Source organism: Odontesthes bonariensis, chromosome 11 (assembly GCF_027942865.1).
Source record: "Odontesthes bonariensis isolate fOdoBon6 chromosome 11, fOdoBon6.hap1, whole genome shotgun sequence".
Taxonomy (NCBI): domain Eukaryota; kingdom Metazoa; phylum Chordata; class Actinopteri; order Atheriniformes; family Atherinopsidae; genus Odontesthes; species Odontesthes bonariensis.
In genome coordinates this window covers 8,904,094-8,918,057 of record NC_134516.1, presented here as the reverse complement: position 1 = coordinate 8,918,057, position 13,964 = coordinate 8,904,094, and the positions used below count along the sequence as shown (strand labels likewise).

At 40.4% G+C, this 13,964-nt stretch overlaps 2 protein-coding genes and 1 long non-coding RNA gene across 4 annotated transcripts in view; 2 read left to right on the top strand and 1 right to left on the bottom strand.

Moving 5' to 3' along the window:
- LOC142391332 (uncharacterized) overlaps positions 1 to 13,964 on the top strand; it is a 397,679-nt gene that overhangs the window by 374,120 nt on the left and 9,595 nt on the right. The window lies entirely within an intron of this gene.
- On the top strand, positions 180 to 11,581 carry nfkbiz (nuclear factor of kappa light polypeptide gene enhancer in B-cells inhibitor, zeta). Of its 2 annotated transcripts, none has more exons than XM_075477422.1 (12): positions 180 to 285; positions 1,192 to 1,293; positions 1,380 to 1,531; positions 3,057 to 3,148; positions 3,797 to 4,113; positions 4,840 to 4,945; positions 5,024 to 5,170; positions 8,588 to 8,651; positions 8,739 to 8,908; positions 10,145 to 10,255; positions 10,449 to 10,616; positions 10,724 to 11,581. In XM_075477422.1, the coding sequence occupies exons 3-12, from the start codon at positions 1,441 to 1,443 to the stop codon at positions 10,760 to 10,762; spliced, it is 1,305 nt and encodes a 434-aa protein (XP_075333537.1). In that variant the 5' UTR covers positions 180 to 285; positions 1,192 to 1,293; positions 1,380 to 1,440; the 3' UTR covers positions 10,763 to 11,581. The 2 variants fall into 2 exon arrangements, with proteins under 2 accessions (XP_075333537.1, XP_075333538.1); XM_075477423.1 differs by having other exon boundaries at positions 181 to 285; positions 1,380 to 1,516.
- Positions 11,503 to 13,682, bottom strand: LOC142391579 (protein jagunal homolog 1-B). The gene is made up of 4 exons (XM_075477424.1): positions 13,402 to 13,682; positions 12,377 to 12,474; positions 12,213 to 12,285; positions 11,503 to 12,125 (listed from the first exon to the last, which is right to left on the bottom strand). Exons 2-4 carry the CDS (start codon positions 12,463 to 12,465, stop codon positions 11,736 to 11,738), a joined length of 552 nt encoding a protein of 183 aa, XP_075333539.1. The 5' UTR covers positions 12,466 to 12,474; positions 13,402 to 13,682; the 3' UTR covers positions 11,503 to 11,735.

The following is a 13,964-nucleotide window of genomic DNA, read 5'->3' as shown; positions in this document are numbered from 1 at the left end:
CTGGTCGCCCTGGTGTGACGTTTATAACCTGCAACATTCACCTCAAATCTGCTTAGTTTTATTTAATCTTTAACAAAAAACTTTCTGTTTTTTGCCCCCCCTCCGCTGTCTTTATCGGCGACTTAAATGGATTTCCAGAGTCGCCTTTTTTCCTCCAGGGAGGAGTGAAAACAAACTGTTGTGAGGGGAGGAGTTTGTTCCCACAGTAAAGTCAAACTGTTCAGTTATTTCTCTTTCATATCAGTGTTCATGCAGCAGATGTTCCAGTGGTGGCGTTCTTCAAAAGTAAGTCTCCGTGTTTGCTCTCAAACTTGATGCTCTTAGGAAAGAAAGATGCACCGTATAACTTGGACAGTCATTTAACTCACGTGCTCTTGTATAATGTATGTTGAAAGCCCGTATTGTTCAGTAAGACGATATTGACATACAAACTAATCTTCAGCACCTTGTTTGACTGTCTGGAAAATGGACTTGAAACTGTTCTTATAGACTCTTTATTCAAAGATACTTTTCACGTGCTGCTTTTTACATGCAAGGTTTGTGAGAGGATTTTTCAATTAAGTTCGTGTCCCCCAATGTATGTTTATGACGTAGAGTTAGACATAAAACTTCCGTGTCAAAATGTTTTGGCCCTCGAAAAATGACTTTCAATATAAAATATTTAACAGCTTTGTTTTGAAACGTATACAATAGTGTAAGACCGGGTTTTGGATGTTTAAAGTATTGTCTTACATAAACTGTGGGTAAAGTAAGAGCACGGGGACAACCTCGGCCGTGTAACTCGATCCACTTCCATGTCCGAAGTTACAAAACAAACCGTAGCACTGAACACTGAGAAAAAAAGTCAAATCTCACATTTTACATAATCACTCCGCCCATCTTAATCACAACTCGCATTACCTGCACGTAAAGTGCGCCATATTACATAGTTCCAGGTGACACTCAAGCAGCAGAATAAAAATATTTAGAAGCGTGGCAACAATTGGTTAAATTATGTGGACTCGAAATAAGGAAGAATGCAAAATAAGGCAATCTGCTGAATTACAATGAATTGAATTCCAATTGGCTTGAATTGGACTTACTATCTAAGTGCCTTGAGATGACATTTGTTGTATTTGGCGCTATATAAATAAAAATTAATTGAATTGAACTGAATATGTCCTCACAAAAATAAATCTCCTCTTACTACAGAGTAATCTGAGTCACCTGTCAAGCAGGAAGTAGAAGCAGCCTCAGGTGTGGCGCTTTGCCCGGCGGGTGTTCCTCGTTTCTTGTCTTGTGACAGGCGGACAGGTGAGAGTCTGTTAGGATTTTTTTTTTTTTGTATCGCCACAACCCGGTTATTAAGAGTTGTGTTGACAGTCTGTGTTACCTAACAGGTGTGTGTGGGAGAGAGCGGAGAAAGTCGTTGGTGGAGCGCCAGTATATGACTCCGAAGTCATGCTGGATCCAAGAGGGAACGAGAACAGGGGCCACATTCTGTCAGGGGGCCCCCGCTTCATCTGCAACAACGAAGGTCCGTTTTTAGAGAGTCAGTATTGCGGTACCCACATTAAGTGTTTTTCAATGCTTGAAGTTTTAATCTCGTGTGTGAATCTTTTTTTTTTTTGTTTAATCATTTTGATCAATCACGAGTTGTTTTTAAAACCTTGGGAAGGAGGAAGTCATACCTCGTTTCGATTTGTACCCACCTAGTTAAATGCGTGCTTAATTCGTATTGATGTAATTTCAACCTCATTTCAAGTTTACATGGAAAACGGTGGGTTTTTTTTTTTTATTATTATTTTTTTAAATCAAATTAAGCTAATAATTTGTGATAGAATTTGCATTCAGGTTGTGTTTGCAGTATGTCGGTAAACATAATCAATCAATCAAACTTTATTTATATAGCCCTTTACAAATAGCCAACTGGTACTCAAAGTGCTTTACAACAGGATAAAATAAAACATAAAACACGATTCAGAAATGGTAAAAGTGCTAGTTATAGAGGAGTGAGTACCTCCTCTAGCACTGTATTGTTTGTTTTTCATGGCAAGTCTATTTACAAGATAAATTGACAGTAGCCTATTGCTCAGAAGTTTGAACAGGAGATAAATGTCCTGCATGTGAACAGCAGCAAATAACTTTGTGTAACCATTAACAGAGGATAATTTAATTATATCAGCATAGCCATAGATGGACACACACTCGCCTGAGTTTAGGAGAGTTTTTTCCTCTCTCAGCATTTTAGAAATTATAAAACTATGTTGTTTTGAATACGATTTATTCAAAACATTTATGCTAATTATCAATGTAAAACAAAAAACCTCTAAAAAAATATATATATTTCAATTCCCTCTAAATTCTGCCCAACGGGCTCTTATACTGCGTTCAATTGACCTCTGAAGTGGGAGTTGAAAATCCATTTTCAATTTACAAAGTGCAGGTTTGTGTTGCGGGTCTCTAAAAATGGTCATCAGTGGATCTTTTTTTTTTTTTACTAAATAGAAGAAATGATTGACCTAAGAAAGCTCTAAAAGTACTCTGTTTAATGTTTTTTTTTTCATTTTTATGAAATATTCTTATGTGCAAAGTCTTTTTTTTTGGGGGGGGGGGGGTGAATAAAAAAACGCAGAGTCTGTGTTATCTGATATTTTTGGCCTGTATTAGATTTTTTTTTTTTCCAGCAAATGCAGCGCTTAGATGTAGAAGTGGCCCGTACTTCTTCCCATTTATCAGAAGAGCATCGCCCACATACGTGCGTCTGTGGAACTCTATTGACAGTTAAAGCCATATATCGTAACTTGATTAACGTTCCACCACAAAATCTTACCAGTGGTTTGGTTTTTTTTCAGATGCAATATGGTTATTTATAATAAATGTTGCATGACAGTACATGATAATTGTGTTTCGTTTGAATGTAGCAAAAATGCTTGAGCTGAATTATGTTAAACCTACAATTTATCCTATTACCTTGCATTGTAATACAATAGGCAGTATTGTGTGAAAGTAAGAGTGAGATCCTTCATCTTTGCAGCCAGTATCTTACTGTTATTTACTTTTTAATTTCTTTTCAGGCTTTCTGTTTGCTAACCTCGGATCACCGGGATCCATTCAACATGTCCACAAGAAGAACACTGTGAAAGACCTGCTGCTGATTCGACGCCAGGTTAGCCAGCGTGAGCGCGGCTGTCTGCGAGCACACGGAGTCTTCTAATGTTGCCACGTCTGAAAAAAGAGCAACTTGTTGGAAATTGGACATGACAATTTTAGTAACAATGGAAACTTTGCGCTGCTGCAGTAACAGGAAGAACTGATTTTAAAAAGAACTGAGAGCAGATTGCAAGTTGTCTTGATAGTGTGCAGATCATTTAAAGGGTTTGTTTATGACAAATAGACTAAATAAATGACGGTAGATGCGCTGTAAAATTACTAAAACTACCGTCATGTACTGTAATCCAAAAAACGGTAATATACTGTTAAAATAAATAACAGTAGTTGCACTGTAAAATACTGGCGTCCCTGCTGCCAGTATTTTACGGTTATTTTACAGGGAAATTCTTTACAGTGTAGTATTTATTTAGTATAATAACGTATTTTGGATTTGGACAGCAATTCATTACAAATACTGTTTCATGCTATTAAATTACAGTTATCTACTGGTATTGTTAAATGACTGATTTAACTGTTAATTTACATGTGAGGGATGAATATCCAACAGTATTTTACAATTATTGTCAAATTCAGTCGGATATTTCGGTTGTAAATCCACCGTAAATATACAGCAATGCGTTACAGTGTATTTACTCTTTTTCAGAAATGGAGCTCGGAGCACAAATTGAAATCTGCAAAAATCGAGGTTGTTCCCACTGACGCAAATCCTTATCCTCCAAGCCCTCCAGCGCCAGTAAACACGAATACCTGCCCCAACCTCCCCCCAGCAACTCCCGAAAATACTCGCAGGACCCCGCAACAAATGCGGCGCCCGACGCAACGTCCAGCCGTACAGGAACAAGACGCTCCGACTGCTCAGGTTAAGGTCACTTTATTCCACTGGCAAATCCAGCAAGAGGCACAGAAGGTGGAAAGAATGCCTGCTGAGTTGCTGAACACGCAGGACTCAGATGGAGACACGTAAGTACTGATGTGCAGTCTTTTTTTTTTTCTTCTTTTTTTTAAACAAGCGATTCCTAACAGAGAGAACGTGTAATCTTGTTTTATTTTTTTTAATCATCAGTTGGAAAAGGAGGGAAACAAACAGCCAGTGGGATTTAAAAATGTTGCGAATGCCTGTTTGATATCAAGCATCTGATCACTTTTTCAGAGTATGACTGTCTAATTGCTAAGTATAAACAGTAAGCTGTGGGGACAAATGGATTGAAATGGATTCATATTAAGATGATAAACATGATAATAGCTGAGGTGAGCCCTCCTTTCAAAAAGAAAGGAATGATCCTGTAAGAAGTAAAAAAAACAAACAAGCGACGGTGCGGAACAAAATAAAATTCCTTGGGAATGTCGCACCCAGGCAAGAACTAAGAGTCTGCGGTGCTGCAGTAGAGGTAATCCAGATAGTTTTTAAACATAAAAACACAGAATTGATTAATAATTCAAATTTGAAAGACCATTCTTTACATGGATTTACTCTGAGTTGGTTGAACGCTAACAGTTAACGCTCCTGACAACCATGTGTTTATATAAGCATAGTTAAAAGGATTTTAAAAAAGGGGGCATACGTAATAAACGTCAAACTTCTGCTTCTCCTTGTTTTAATAGCACCTCACTAAAACAACCTAAAGAGTGATTACCAGGACATTCATATATTCATAAACTCTTCTCTGCGTTTCCTTCTCTTGTCAGGTTTCTTCACATAGCAGTGGCTCAAGGCAAACGGGCTCTTGCTTATGTGCTTGCAGCAAAAATGGCCGGGTGTGGCTCTCTGGACACGATGGAGCACAACGGGCAGGTACAAATGCTTCACAGTGTCGCGTGATACGTGTCGATTTCACATCGGCGCCCGCTGAGTCGTGTTGTTTGTGCGCAGACGGCTCTCCAGATCGCAGCTGCCACCAATCAGCACTTGATCGTGTGCGATCTCCTCCACCACGGAGCGCAGATCAACACCCGGGACATGTGGGGCCGCTCTCCTCTGCACGTGTGTGCCGAGAAAGGACACTTCCTCAGTCTTCAGGTAGATATTCGCTGCAAATGCGTCGAAAGCATGTAGTATGATGGCATTTATGGTGTACTGAACATACCTCCAAATCTGAGGCAAATATCAGTCAATTCTGGCATTTTATTCGTATAAAAACAAAAATGTTCCGAAATGAAATTACTGATGCAGATACCACAGTGGTCCCTTTGTTAATGGTTAACATTTGTTTACACTGACGTACAAACGATTCATAAATGGAACAGGAAAGTCCTTCTACTGAGTGGGGATTTGCTCTTTGCAGAGGTGACGGCACATAGGTGACAGAACAATGAATTCAATAAACCTAGGAACTTATCTCCCCTTATGAAACAGTGAATCATCTCTATGGCATGAAATAAGTGAGCAGAGCCACACCCAACACGGCCAGTTGCCAATTTTTCGAATAGCACTGATACAAGAACGAAATAATTCAACTTTACAAACACAGAAAATACAACAAAAATGATAAATGCACAACTGGACAAAAAAATTGTTACGTTGTGTTTTATGTAATGTTGTATATATGTTTGTGTGTGTATATATATATATATATATATATATATATATATATATATATATATATATATATATATATATATATATATATATATACATCACTTTTTTTTCATTTAGCTTGGAGAAAGAATGGTTCCACACATGTTGAAGCTTGTAAATTTGTTTTTGGTTGCACTTGACTGAACTATCGTGGAGCAGGCACGATGACATCCCACCAGTGATTGCGTGACTTATCTGACGGATGGCTCGAACAGGAAATGTGCTCACAAAACTCTCCTCTGTCTGTTTTGGCAGCTGTCCCATTACGCAAATATAAGCGGTTGATCAAGATTGAACAACTCCCAAGAACTTCACTTAAATAGGGGGGGACAGTGGCGGGCTTTGTCAACATGACCTTTTAGAAATTTGTTTAGCAAATAGGTTCCCCGCCTCCTTCCCCCCCCCCCCCCTTTAATTAAAAATTTTCACACAAAGACGCTCCAAGATCAAGACCAAAGCCTTTGTTGGCAAAGAACGAGGGCATTTAAGGTAGAAGTTTTTGCATGAAACATACCATTGCGCACTCGCATTTGCATTATATTCTGATATGCAATGTATAAATGAATTTCAGAACCCTAAATTATTAGGAATTTATGGCTTGTAAATGTGTTGTTTTTTTTCCCTTAAAAGCAGGTTACACTTTATTTTTTCAATGTTACAGCTTTTTGTGTCACCAAAGATATTACTGACACAGTTACAGGGCATTGGATATATATTTGGCTTTGCATTGAACCATGCCACATGTTTGCATTTTATTTTTTATTTTGTCAAACAATGTAACTGCCTGGATGTTATTTGATCCCACAACTTCAGGCAAATACACTAACTGAACCAAATTATTATTATTATTTTTTTTTTTGGGTCAATGTTTAATCTTTTACAAGCTTTCAAAATCTCCACCTGAAAATCTCCATCTGTAACCACTGGCCTGAACGGTGCAGTGGGCTGTTTCAGTGAGTCACTGTTGCCATGGTTGTTGGATGAGGGTTTTTTTTCTCTGCTTGCAAAAGTCCAGCTAAATTTGTCTCCTGACGTTGCCGTTCAAACTTTAACTGTTAAGCCTCAAACTCTTGACTGCTGCAAACAAACGCAGTGAGCCTGAACCAAAGAAAATAGAACATTTTTGGGGTAATTCTTTTTTTGTATGTTAAAACAATAGCAACAACAACAATAATAATAATACATTAATAAATAAATAAATTTGAGAAAAACATCAAAGTCAGCAGTCACTGTTAAAAAGCCTTATGGCTGTGTGGAGAGCATGCTTATTGTTCTCCAAAAAATAATCTAATTTCCTCCTCATCCGTTGCTCCACCACAGCACTGAGAGGGTCCAGCCTTCTGCCTACAACAGAACCGGCCTTTTTCACCAGTTTGTCCAGGCGCCTACAGTTTCTGTCTGTAGTGCAACTCCCCCAGCAGACAACAGCATAGAACAGCGCACTCTCGGTGACAGTGTGATAAAACATGCACATCATGTCACTGCAGACATTGACTCCTGTACACTGCTTCTGTGTTGGCAGACCTCTCCAGTTTATTATCCAGTAAGGGATGTTTAAGAGTCTTTTGTGTAACTTTAATCCTATTTTGGTTAAAAGCTTTTAAAATTCCCGGCTGACTTGAACCCAGACACGTGAGATTTTAATAGCTTTACACTCAAACACGGGTTGACAACACCTAATCTGTTTGTGCTTTTATGACATTTTTATAAAAATGACACAACCGCAAACCATAATCGAGACAATTTTTTCTCACATGAAAGCTGTCCAACACGGAAAAGGACTTTGTTTTCACTGAGGAATCTGTCCGAACAGTTTGCTTTTATAACACTAAAGCCTGATTTATAGTCGGTAACGCAAGACGCAACGCAAGCCCTTGCGCGGTTGCAAGCCCCCCCTTGCGCGCTTGCGTGTGTCACCTCAATTTTCTAAACTTCATGCAAGCGCAAGCCACTGGCTGTGGTCGAAACCGCCTACTACTTGATCGATCTGACAGTATGCAGAGCGTTTACACACAGTGCACTTCACTCCTGCCCGAGCCGAAATCAGCCGGCCTGAAAAGCTGATTTCCCTTAAGCTATAGGCTAAACTCTGTAAATATATAACTTTAGCAACATTTGAAACATTTTCAGGTGAGAAAGTAGTCGTTTAGATCCCCAAGGTGTTGAAAATCTGACAAAATACCGGCTAATTACAAGAAGAAGAAGAAGCATGAATCTATGGAAGAGAGACTTCCCAAAGAGGTCCTGGCGGTGAATTTCCTTTCATCGTAGTAGGCTTGTCATTGAAAAAACCCGCTACTCCACCTCTTGTCCTGGCGGTGAATCGCCACGCAGCACACGCAACCGCCGACAAAGCAAAATGAAGTATAAACGTCTCGAGCCATTAACATACGCGCAAGACGCAAGCGCGAGGGCAGTTAAAAGAAGTATAACTCAGCCTTAATACTTTAGATAACTTGGAAGCTGCACCTGGAGCCCGTGAGCCAGCCTACGTTAAGAGCATTTGCATAGATTTTCAGATTGTTCATTCATCAATGGGGATATAATAAGGTTCTAATTGTCTAAAGCAGCAGGAGAAGCTAAACTTGCGAGCGCACAGTTGGACCTCTAACTCTTTTAGTCCAAGCTAATCTGAGATCACACCGACTGTGCCGTCAGCTATTTGATAGTATTCATTTAGATTACTTATCTGTTGTTAATGTGTAACTTTATCAGTTAAACACAAAGCCTGTTGAATGCCTCTGCGCTGAGGACCTTTGACGCATCATGTGAAGAAAAATGAAAACACGGTAACCCGGATTACTCCATATAACAGTGTACTGATCAGTCCAAACGAATATTCTCATATTATTTCCGCAGAGCATCTGCAGGAACCTAAAATGGAGCGGCCAAATGCTTGATATTGAAATGTTCAACTACGATGGTGAGTATGTTGAAGCGATCAGCTGGTTCCGTTTGTGTAAATGACTTTGTGATTAATTCTCGCTTCTCTCTCTGTGTGTGTGTGGAGGTTTGACTCCGCTACATGTGGCAGTCTTGTCTCACAACGCCGTTGTTAGAGAGATGAGTCGCCTAGAGAACCCCTGCTCATACATGACAACAGAGCTGGCACAGCGGCGACTCGTGTATGTCGAGTGTATAAAGACTCTGATGCACATGGGCGCCTCCTATGGGACAAAGGTAACCGTTACAGATGGTCATTTTGGTTCACTTTGTTCAAGCTTAGACTAAACGGATTCAAGTCATGGTGAGCTTAATTTACCCAGAGGTTGATTCCTTCATATTCCACTGCATCAGTCCTTCTTTAATCAACACCATCATCGTTATTGGGCTTTGTGAAGAAACTTTTTTTTTTTACATTTTACCTAGTGAAGCCAACGAGGTCATGCGTTGAGAGGGACGCTTTCGGACAGAGCTGTTCTAAGAACGCAGTTCTAAGAGCGGACCTCCTCGAATTTCGTTCTAATAACTGTCCTTCCCCAGCGGAACTGTTTCAGTTTGTATTCGCACGAGTTGGGACTGATGCGGCGCGCGCAGCCGTCTGCAACAGCGACGTGTTACTTTAGCGCCACATTCAACAGCAAAAAAAACCAAAACAAAACCCGGTAAAAGTAAGGAGAGAAGAAAAAAACACCACAAAGAAGCTAATATGGAGAGCGGGGAGGCCACCGTGTTCATGGTCTGCATGATGGTGATATTAATCATGGACGATCACATCGGGCGTCTAACATGGAGGCTGGAAGAGCTCACAGAGAGAGTCAGGAGACGCAGGATGGAGCGCAGGCCATACTTTTTCATTTCATGAAGGAAGAAAGGAGAGCAGAGCGCCGCAGACAAAGGAGACCACGTGTAAGTTTAACTTATTAAACACGCGCAGGTTGTGTCTGCGTCGTATGAGGAAACATTTCAGCCCTGACAACATGACAAGGGGCGGAGCCACCGGCCACCAAACACCTCCGTCAGATGTGTTCCTATAGAACCCAGACAGACCCAGCTGAGGAGAAGGAGCTGAAATGGTTCCAGGAACTGAGGGCCGTGGTCCCGAGTTCCTGTATGTGCGAATGCGGGAAAAAACGGCCCCGTTCCTGAAAAGGTTATAGGAACTGCCAAAAGTTCCTACTGTCCAAATGCGGCTAATGGCTCATTAATATGCTCACTCACCACCAAGTGGTCAGGGGTGTGAATTTGGTCAGGGGTGTGAATTGCAATATGTCAAAATGACAGATGGCCTACAGATTTTTCCGGTCAACGTCGGAAAATATTCAGTTAACGCGAACCCTGAATTTACCATAAAAATGTTTACTGTTAACCAGCTTTCTTGAGTGTGTGTATATATGTGTGTGTGTATATATATATATATATATATATATATATATATAAATATACACACATTCATTTTTCTTTTTGTGTCCACAGGATCAGAAAAGTGGACGGAATTGTCTTCACATGGCTTCTGAAGAGGCAAATGTGGAGCTACTCAACATTTTTCTCAACCAGCAAACATCACTGACTGCTGTAAACGTTAAGGTACGTGTTAATGATACGAGGCGCTTGGCAGCGCAGTTGATGTCAGGTTGTTTTTTTTAACCAGAAACAGGAAATGCAGAGCTCATCGATTACTGTTAGAAAACAATAAGATCTACGGAGTCTTCTCTGATGTAGTCTCAAAGAGCTGTTAAGACAGACTGTGTTCATAACGAGGGAAATTGTTTGTTTTAAGACATTCAGCGGAAACACGGCTCTGCACATCGTCAGCTCCCAGCAAAATCGCAAAACTCAAGTGGAGGCAGTGAAGCTGCTGATGAGAAAAGGCGCAGACCCAGGGACCAGAAATTTTGAGAATGAGCTGCCATCTCACCTGGTGCCCGCAGGACCCATTGGTGAAAAGGTAAGATTTTAATTTGTGGCCAAATCTTAGAATCGGTTAAAATGTGCCTTCCGTGTCCACAAATTAATCTCATCGTGTGGCTCGTCTGCTTTTTTTTTTTCCCCCAGATGCGGCAGATCCTCAAAGGGAAATTTTTTTATGCATAACTCGAGTTCAAGAACACTGTCAGTCAGACAGTCCAGTCTACGAAGATATTATTTGTCCAAACAAGGCAAATGACTGTTGTTTCAGTGAAACATGGCATTTGTTCATTACCATGTAATGCTTAAGGGAAGAAGAAGAAGAAGAAAAAAAAGAAAAAATATAATAATACCGGTGTTTTGTTTATAGATTTATCTTAATTACTGAGGAGGGAGGAAGCATCATATTATGGTTAAAGGATGTTAATACAGTACTTTGGAAGGATTTTTTTTCTTTGATCTTTTAGTTTATTTTTTTTATTTCTTTGCATGCTTTTCTTCTATTGTTTTTTTTTTTTTTAAATCGTGTGTTTTCCCACACGGGTGTTAACAAACTAATTTGAGATTTTAACATAATCGAACCACTCCAAAGCTAGATTTTTGCACGCGACATCGGATCCCTGAACTTCTCACAATAACGGTCGAGTTTGAGATTTTCACATTGTACAATTTGTAACTTCTCAATGCGAGTTTGAGCGGTTAAAGGATGTTTTTGGTATTTACTATGAAGCTTAATTACCGAAATGTAGGGAAAAAAATAAATGTACTTTAATTGATCTGTTCGAATGTCTCTCACTGATTCTTAGTTCAAATGTATGCACCTAGAAATGTGTATAGTTACCAGTTATTTCCATATTGTCAATGTTCCTCCAGTTAACCTGCTTTGTTTACTGTTAGTACCCAAAATAATTAGCTGGAAACAGACATTTGCATTTGTTTGTTGTTAATGATGGAAAGGCAGGAAAACTCATGTACAGAGTAAAAGGTAGTAATCACACTGTGAAAGGACTCATTTTTGTACAAACAATTGAAATCAGCATTGTCAAGTATAAATATAGAAAAAGATGCTGAACAGCAGCACCTCCAAAATCTCTTCTCTTGGCTGGTGTACATATAGCACCTCAGCTCAAAGATCCTCTTTGTCCATCTTAAGATGAATTCACTTTTTCTTCTTCTCCTGTGTGCTCATGAACCACTGGTCCAGCAGCTTCTTGCTATAGTAGATCTGCCAGGCGTGCACCTGCACAGCGATGACTATCACAAGGTACATCACTGTTACAGCAGAAAAGCCAAAGATGAAGCGGTAGGCCTTGCCGTGGCGATACAGCTGCTGAGCCACAGGGAACATCTCCATAGTACCATAGATCAGTGGGGCGACACAGAAGAGCCCTGCGCTGATCATGGATATGACCAAGTAGCTGATGTTGTTACGAGGCAACGCAAAGAAGCTGAAGACTGTGGGGACTATGCTCAGGAGGTAGGGGTACTCCCATTGGTACGGAGAGGCCACAACCTTATGAGACACGAGGCTCAACTGGCTCACTGTCACCTGAGACAGAGAAGACAGTACAGTCAAAACTGTTAGCTGACCAATGAAATAGAAAACACAATACATCTTTAAAAGGTCTGCCCTCACCTGAGCTGCCATCAGCACCCAGATCAGCAGATGAACGATGTTAAGTTTACGTATTTCAGACTTCAAGGCGACACTGCAACAAAGGAGGGGAAATTAATACAGTGACGGGACACTGTTACTGAAAAATAATGGAAAAAAAAAAATGCCACAGATAACAAACAAACCTCATCTGGTAGTGAGAAGCAACCCGTTCCCGGTGTTGAAAGTCGCTGCCATCTGTGCCTGCTGCTCTTGGACCTGCTCGAGAAGCCATAGTGGATGTCTGAGGGCCAAACACGGAGTTTAGTGTCACTTTTCATGACCAACAGTACAAACTCTGCCATGAGGGGAGAAAAGGGGGCCATGTGCAGATCCATACTGTCGGTTTATAAACATGCCCATTAACTCATTAATTCATACATATGGAAGAGTCATCCGCGCACACGGATTTCCAAACATCTTGGGACAACAGTGAGATGCACCCGCGTGTGAACCTCAGGTGCTGCAGAGCTCCGTCTCTCACAGTCTCTGACCAAACAGTGGTCTCTTGTGTTTCTCGCGATTGTATAGTGTGTGTGTGTGTGTGTGTGTATGTATATATATATATATATATACACACACACACACACACACACACACACATATATAGTATATACTCATTTAACCTAAATCATTCACCTGCAATGCTAAACAAAATGATATCACGAGTTATTCACCTTAAAAGCTGAATAGGAATCAAATGCTGCTGTCGTGAATAAAAGATCAGAAGACAAACTTTTACATATCAAAACTCAAAACTGACACGGTGCTTCGCTCTTAATCAGTTCAACATAAACGCTTCCTTAAAGGTCTGGTGACAGAGGTTTGCAGCTGTTTCATTCGCCACTCGTTGCTAACGTTGCTAATTTAGCATGTGTAGCATTTCACAACCTCTTCCATTTTCTACAAGACCGCCCAGTCTGTCAAGACAAAAAGATAGCCACAAAAGCTTTATTTCACACGAGGTGCCATCGTTTATGTCACTGCAGGTTAAATCCAACTATTTGGACAATGCGTACCGCAGCCAAACTCTGAAGAGGTTAGCCTTTCACTAGCTAACTGTTAGCCTCTGCAGGTTAAATAGGGTAGGTGCTAACAATGCTTGAGATAAACGAGAAGCACAGTTGTGATATGTAGCAACAACTAGTCACATATCAATAGAGGCACTTACCTTTCTATTTCCTGATGTTTCTAAAAAAGCATTTATTCATTAGAAGGGGAAAAAATGCTGCTACGGTGCAGCTGGCTGACCAGATCACAGAAGTACGGATGAATGAGGGCAGAAAGTATGACGTTTCAAATTGTGATTGGTCTCTTTGTGCCTTTCTCTGACTTGTCAGATCCAGCCATAGACATATATTCATAGACGCCGCGTTGACTGCTGCCGCTCACTAGAGGGACCCATTATAGCTCTGAGGGGCCTACAGGGCGGCCATCGTGGATACAGTGCAACATGTATAGAGCTTGAAAGTCCCGCCTCCTTGACGTCATTCAACTTCCTCCCCTCGGGACCACGGAAGTGTAATAATTTGCAATTCAAGTCAATGACGGAGCCAAGACGGAATAAAACTATTTTTTGCGCTTGATGGATTTGAGTCTTGCATTTCACATATGTTGTGTAGGACATTTTTTAATATTTTTTCATACCAGTAGTGTAACAGTTTAGCGGGCATAAGTGCTTCATTGTTAAGTTATTTTTCTGAGCATTTCTCGAACTACAGCATGTAGCGTTTG

Excerpts from the sequence above, each read along its gene's own strand:
- nfkbiz (XM_075477422.1), top strand. The coding sequence starts at position 1,441 with ATGCTGGATCCAAGAGGGAACGAGAACAGGGGCCACATTCTGTCAGGG. Across the intron at positions 1,532-3,056 it reads CGAAGGTCCGTTTTTAGAGA|GCTTTCTGTTTGCTAACCTC; the intron begins GTCAGTATTGCG and ends ATTTCTTTTCAG. Across the intron at positions 8,652-8,738 it reads TGAAATGTTCAACTACGATG|GTTTGACTCCGCTACATGTG; the intron begins GTGAGTATGTTG and ends GTGTGTGTGGAG.
- LOC142391579 (XM_075477424.1), bottom strand. The coding sequence starts at position 12,465 with ATGGCTTCTCGAGCAGGTCCAAGAGCAGCAGGCACAGATGGCAGCGAC. Across the intron at positions 12,286-12,376 it reads GCTTCTCACTACCAGATGAG|TGTCGCCTTGAAGTCTGAAA; the intron begins GTTTGTTTGTTA and ends CCTTTGTTGCAG. Across the intron at positions 12,126-12,212 it reads GGGTGCTGATGGCAGCTCAG|GTGACAGTGAGCCAGTTGAG; the intron begins GTGAGGGCAGAC and ends TCTCTGTCTCAG.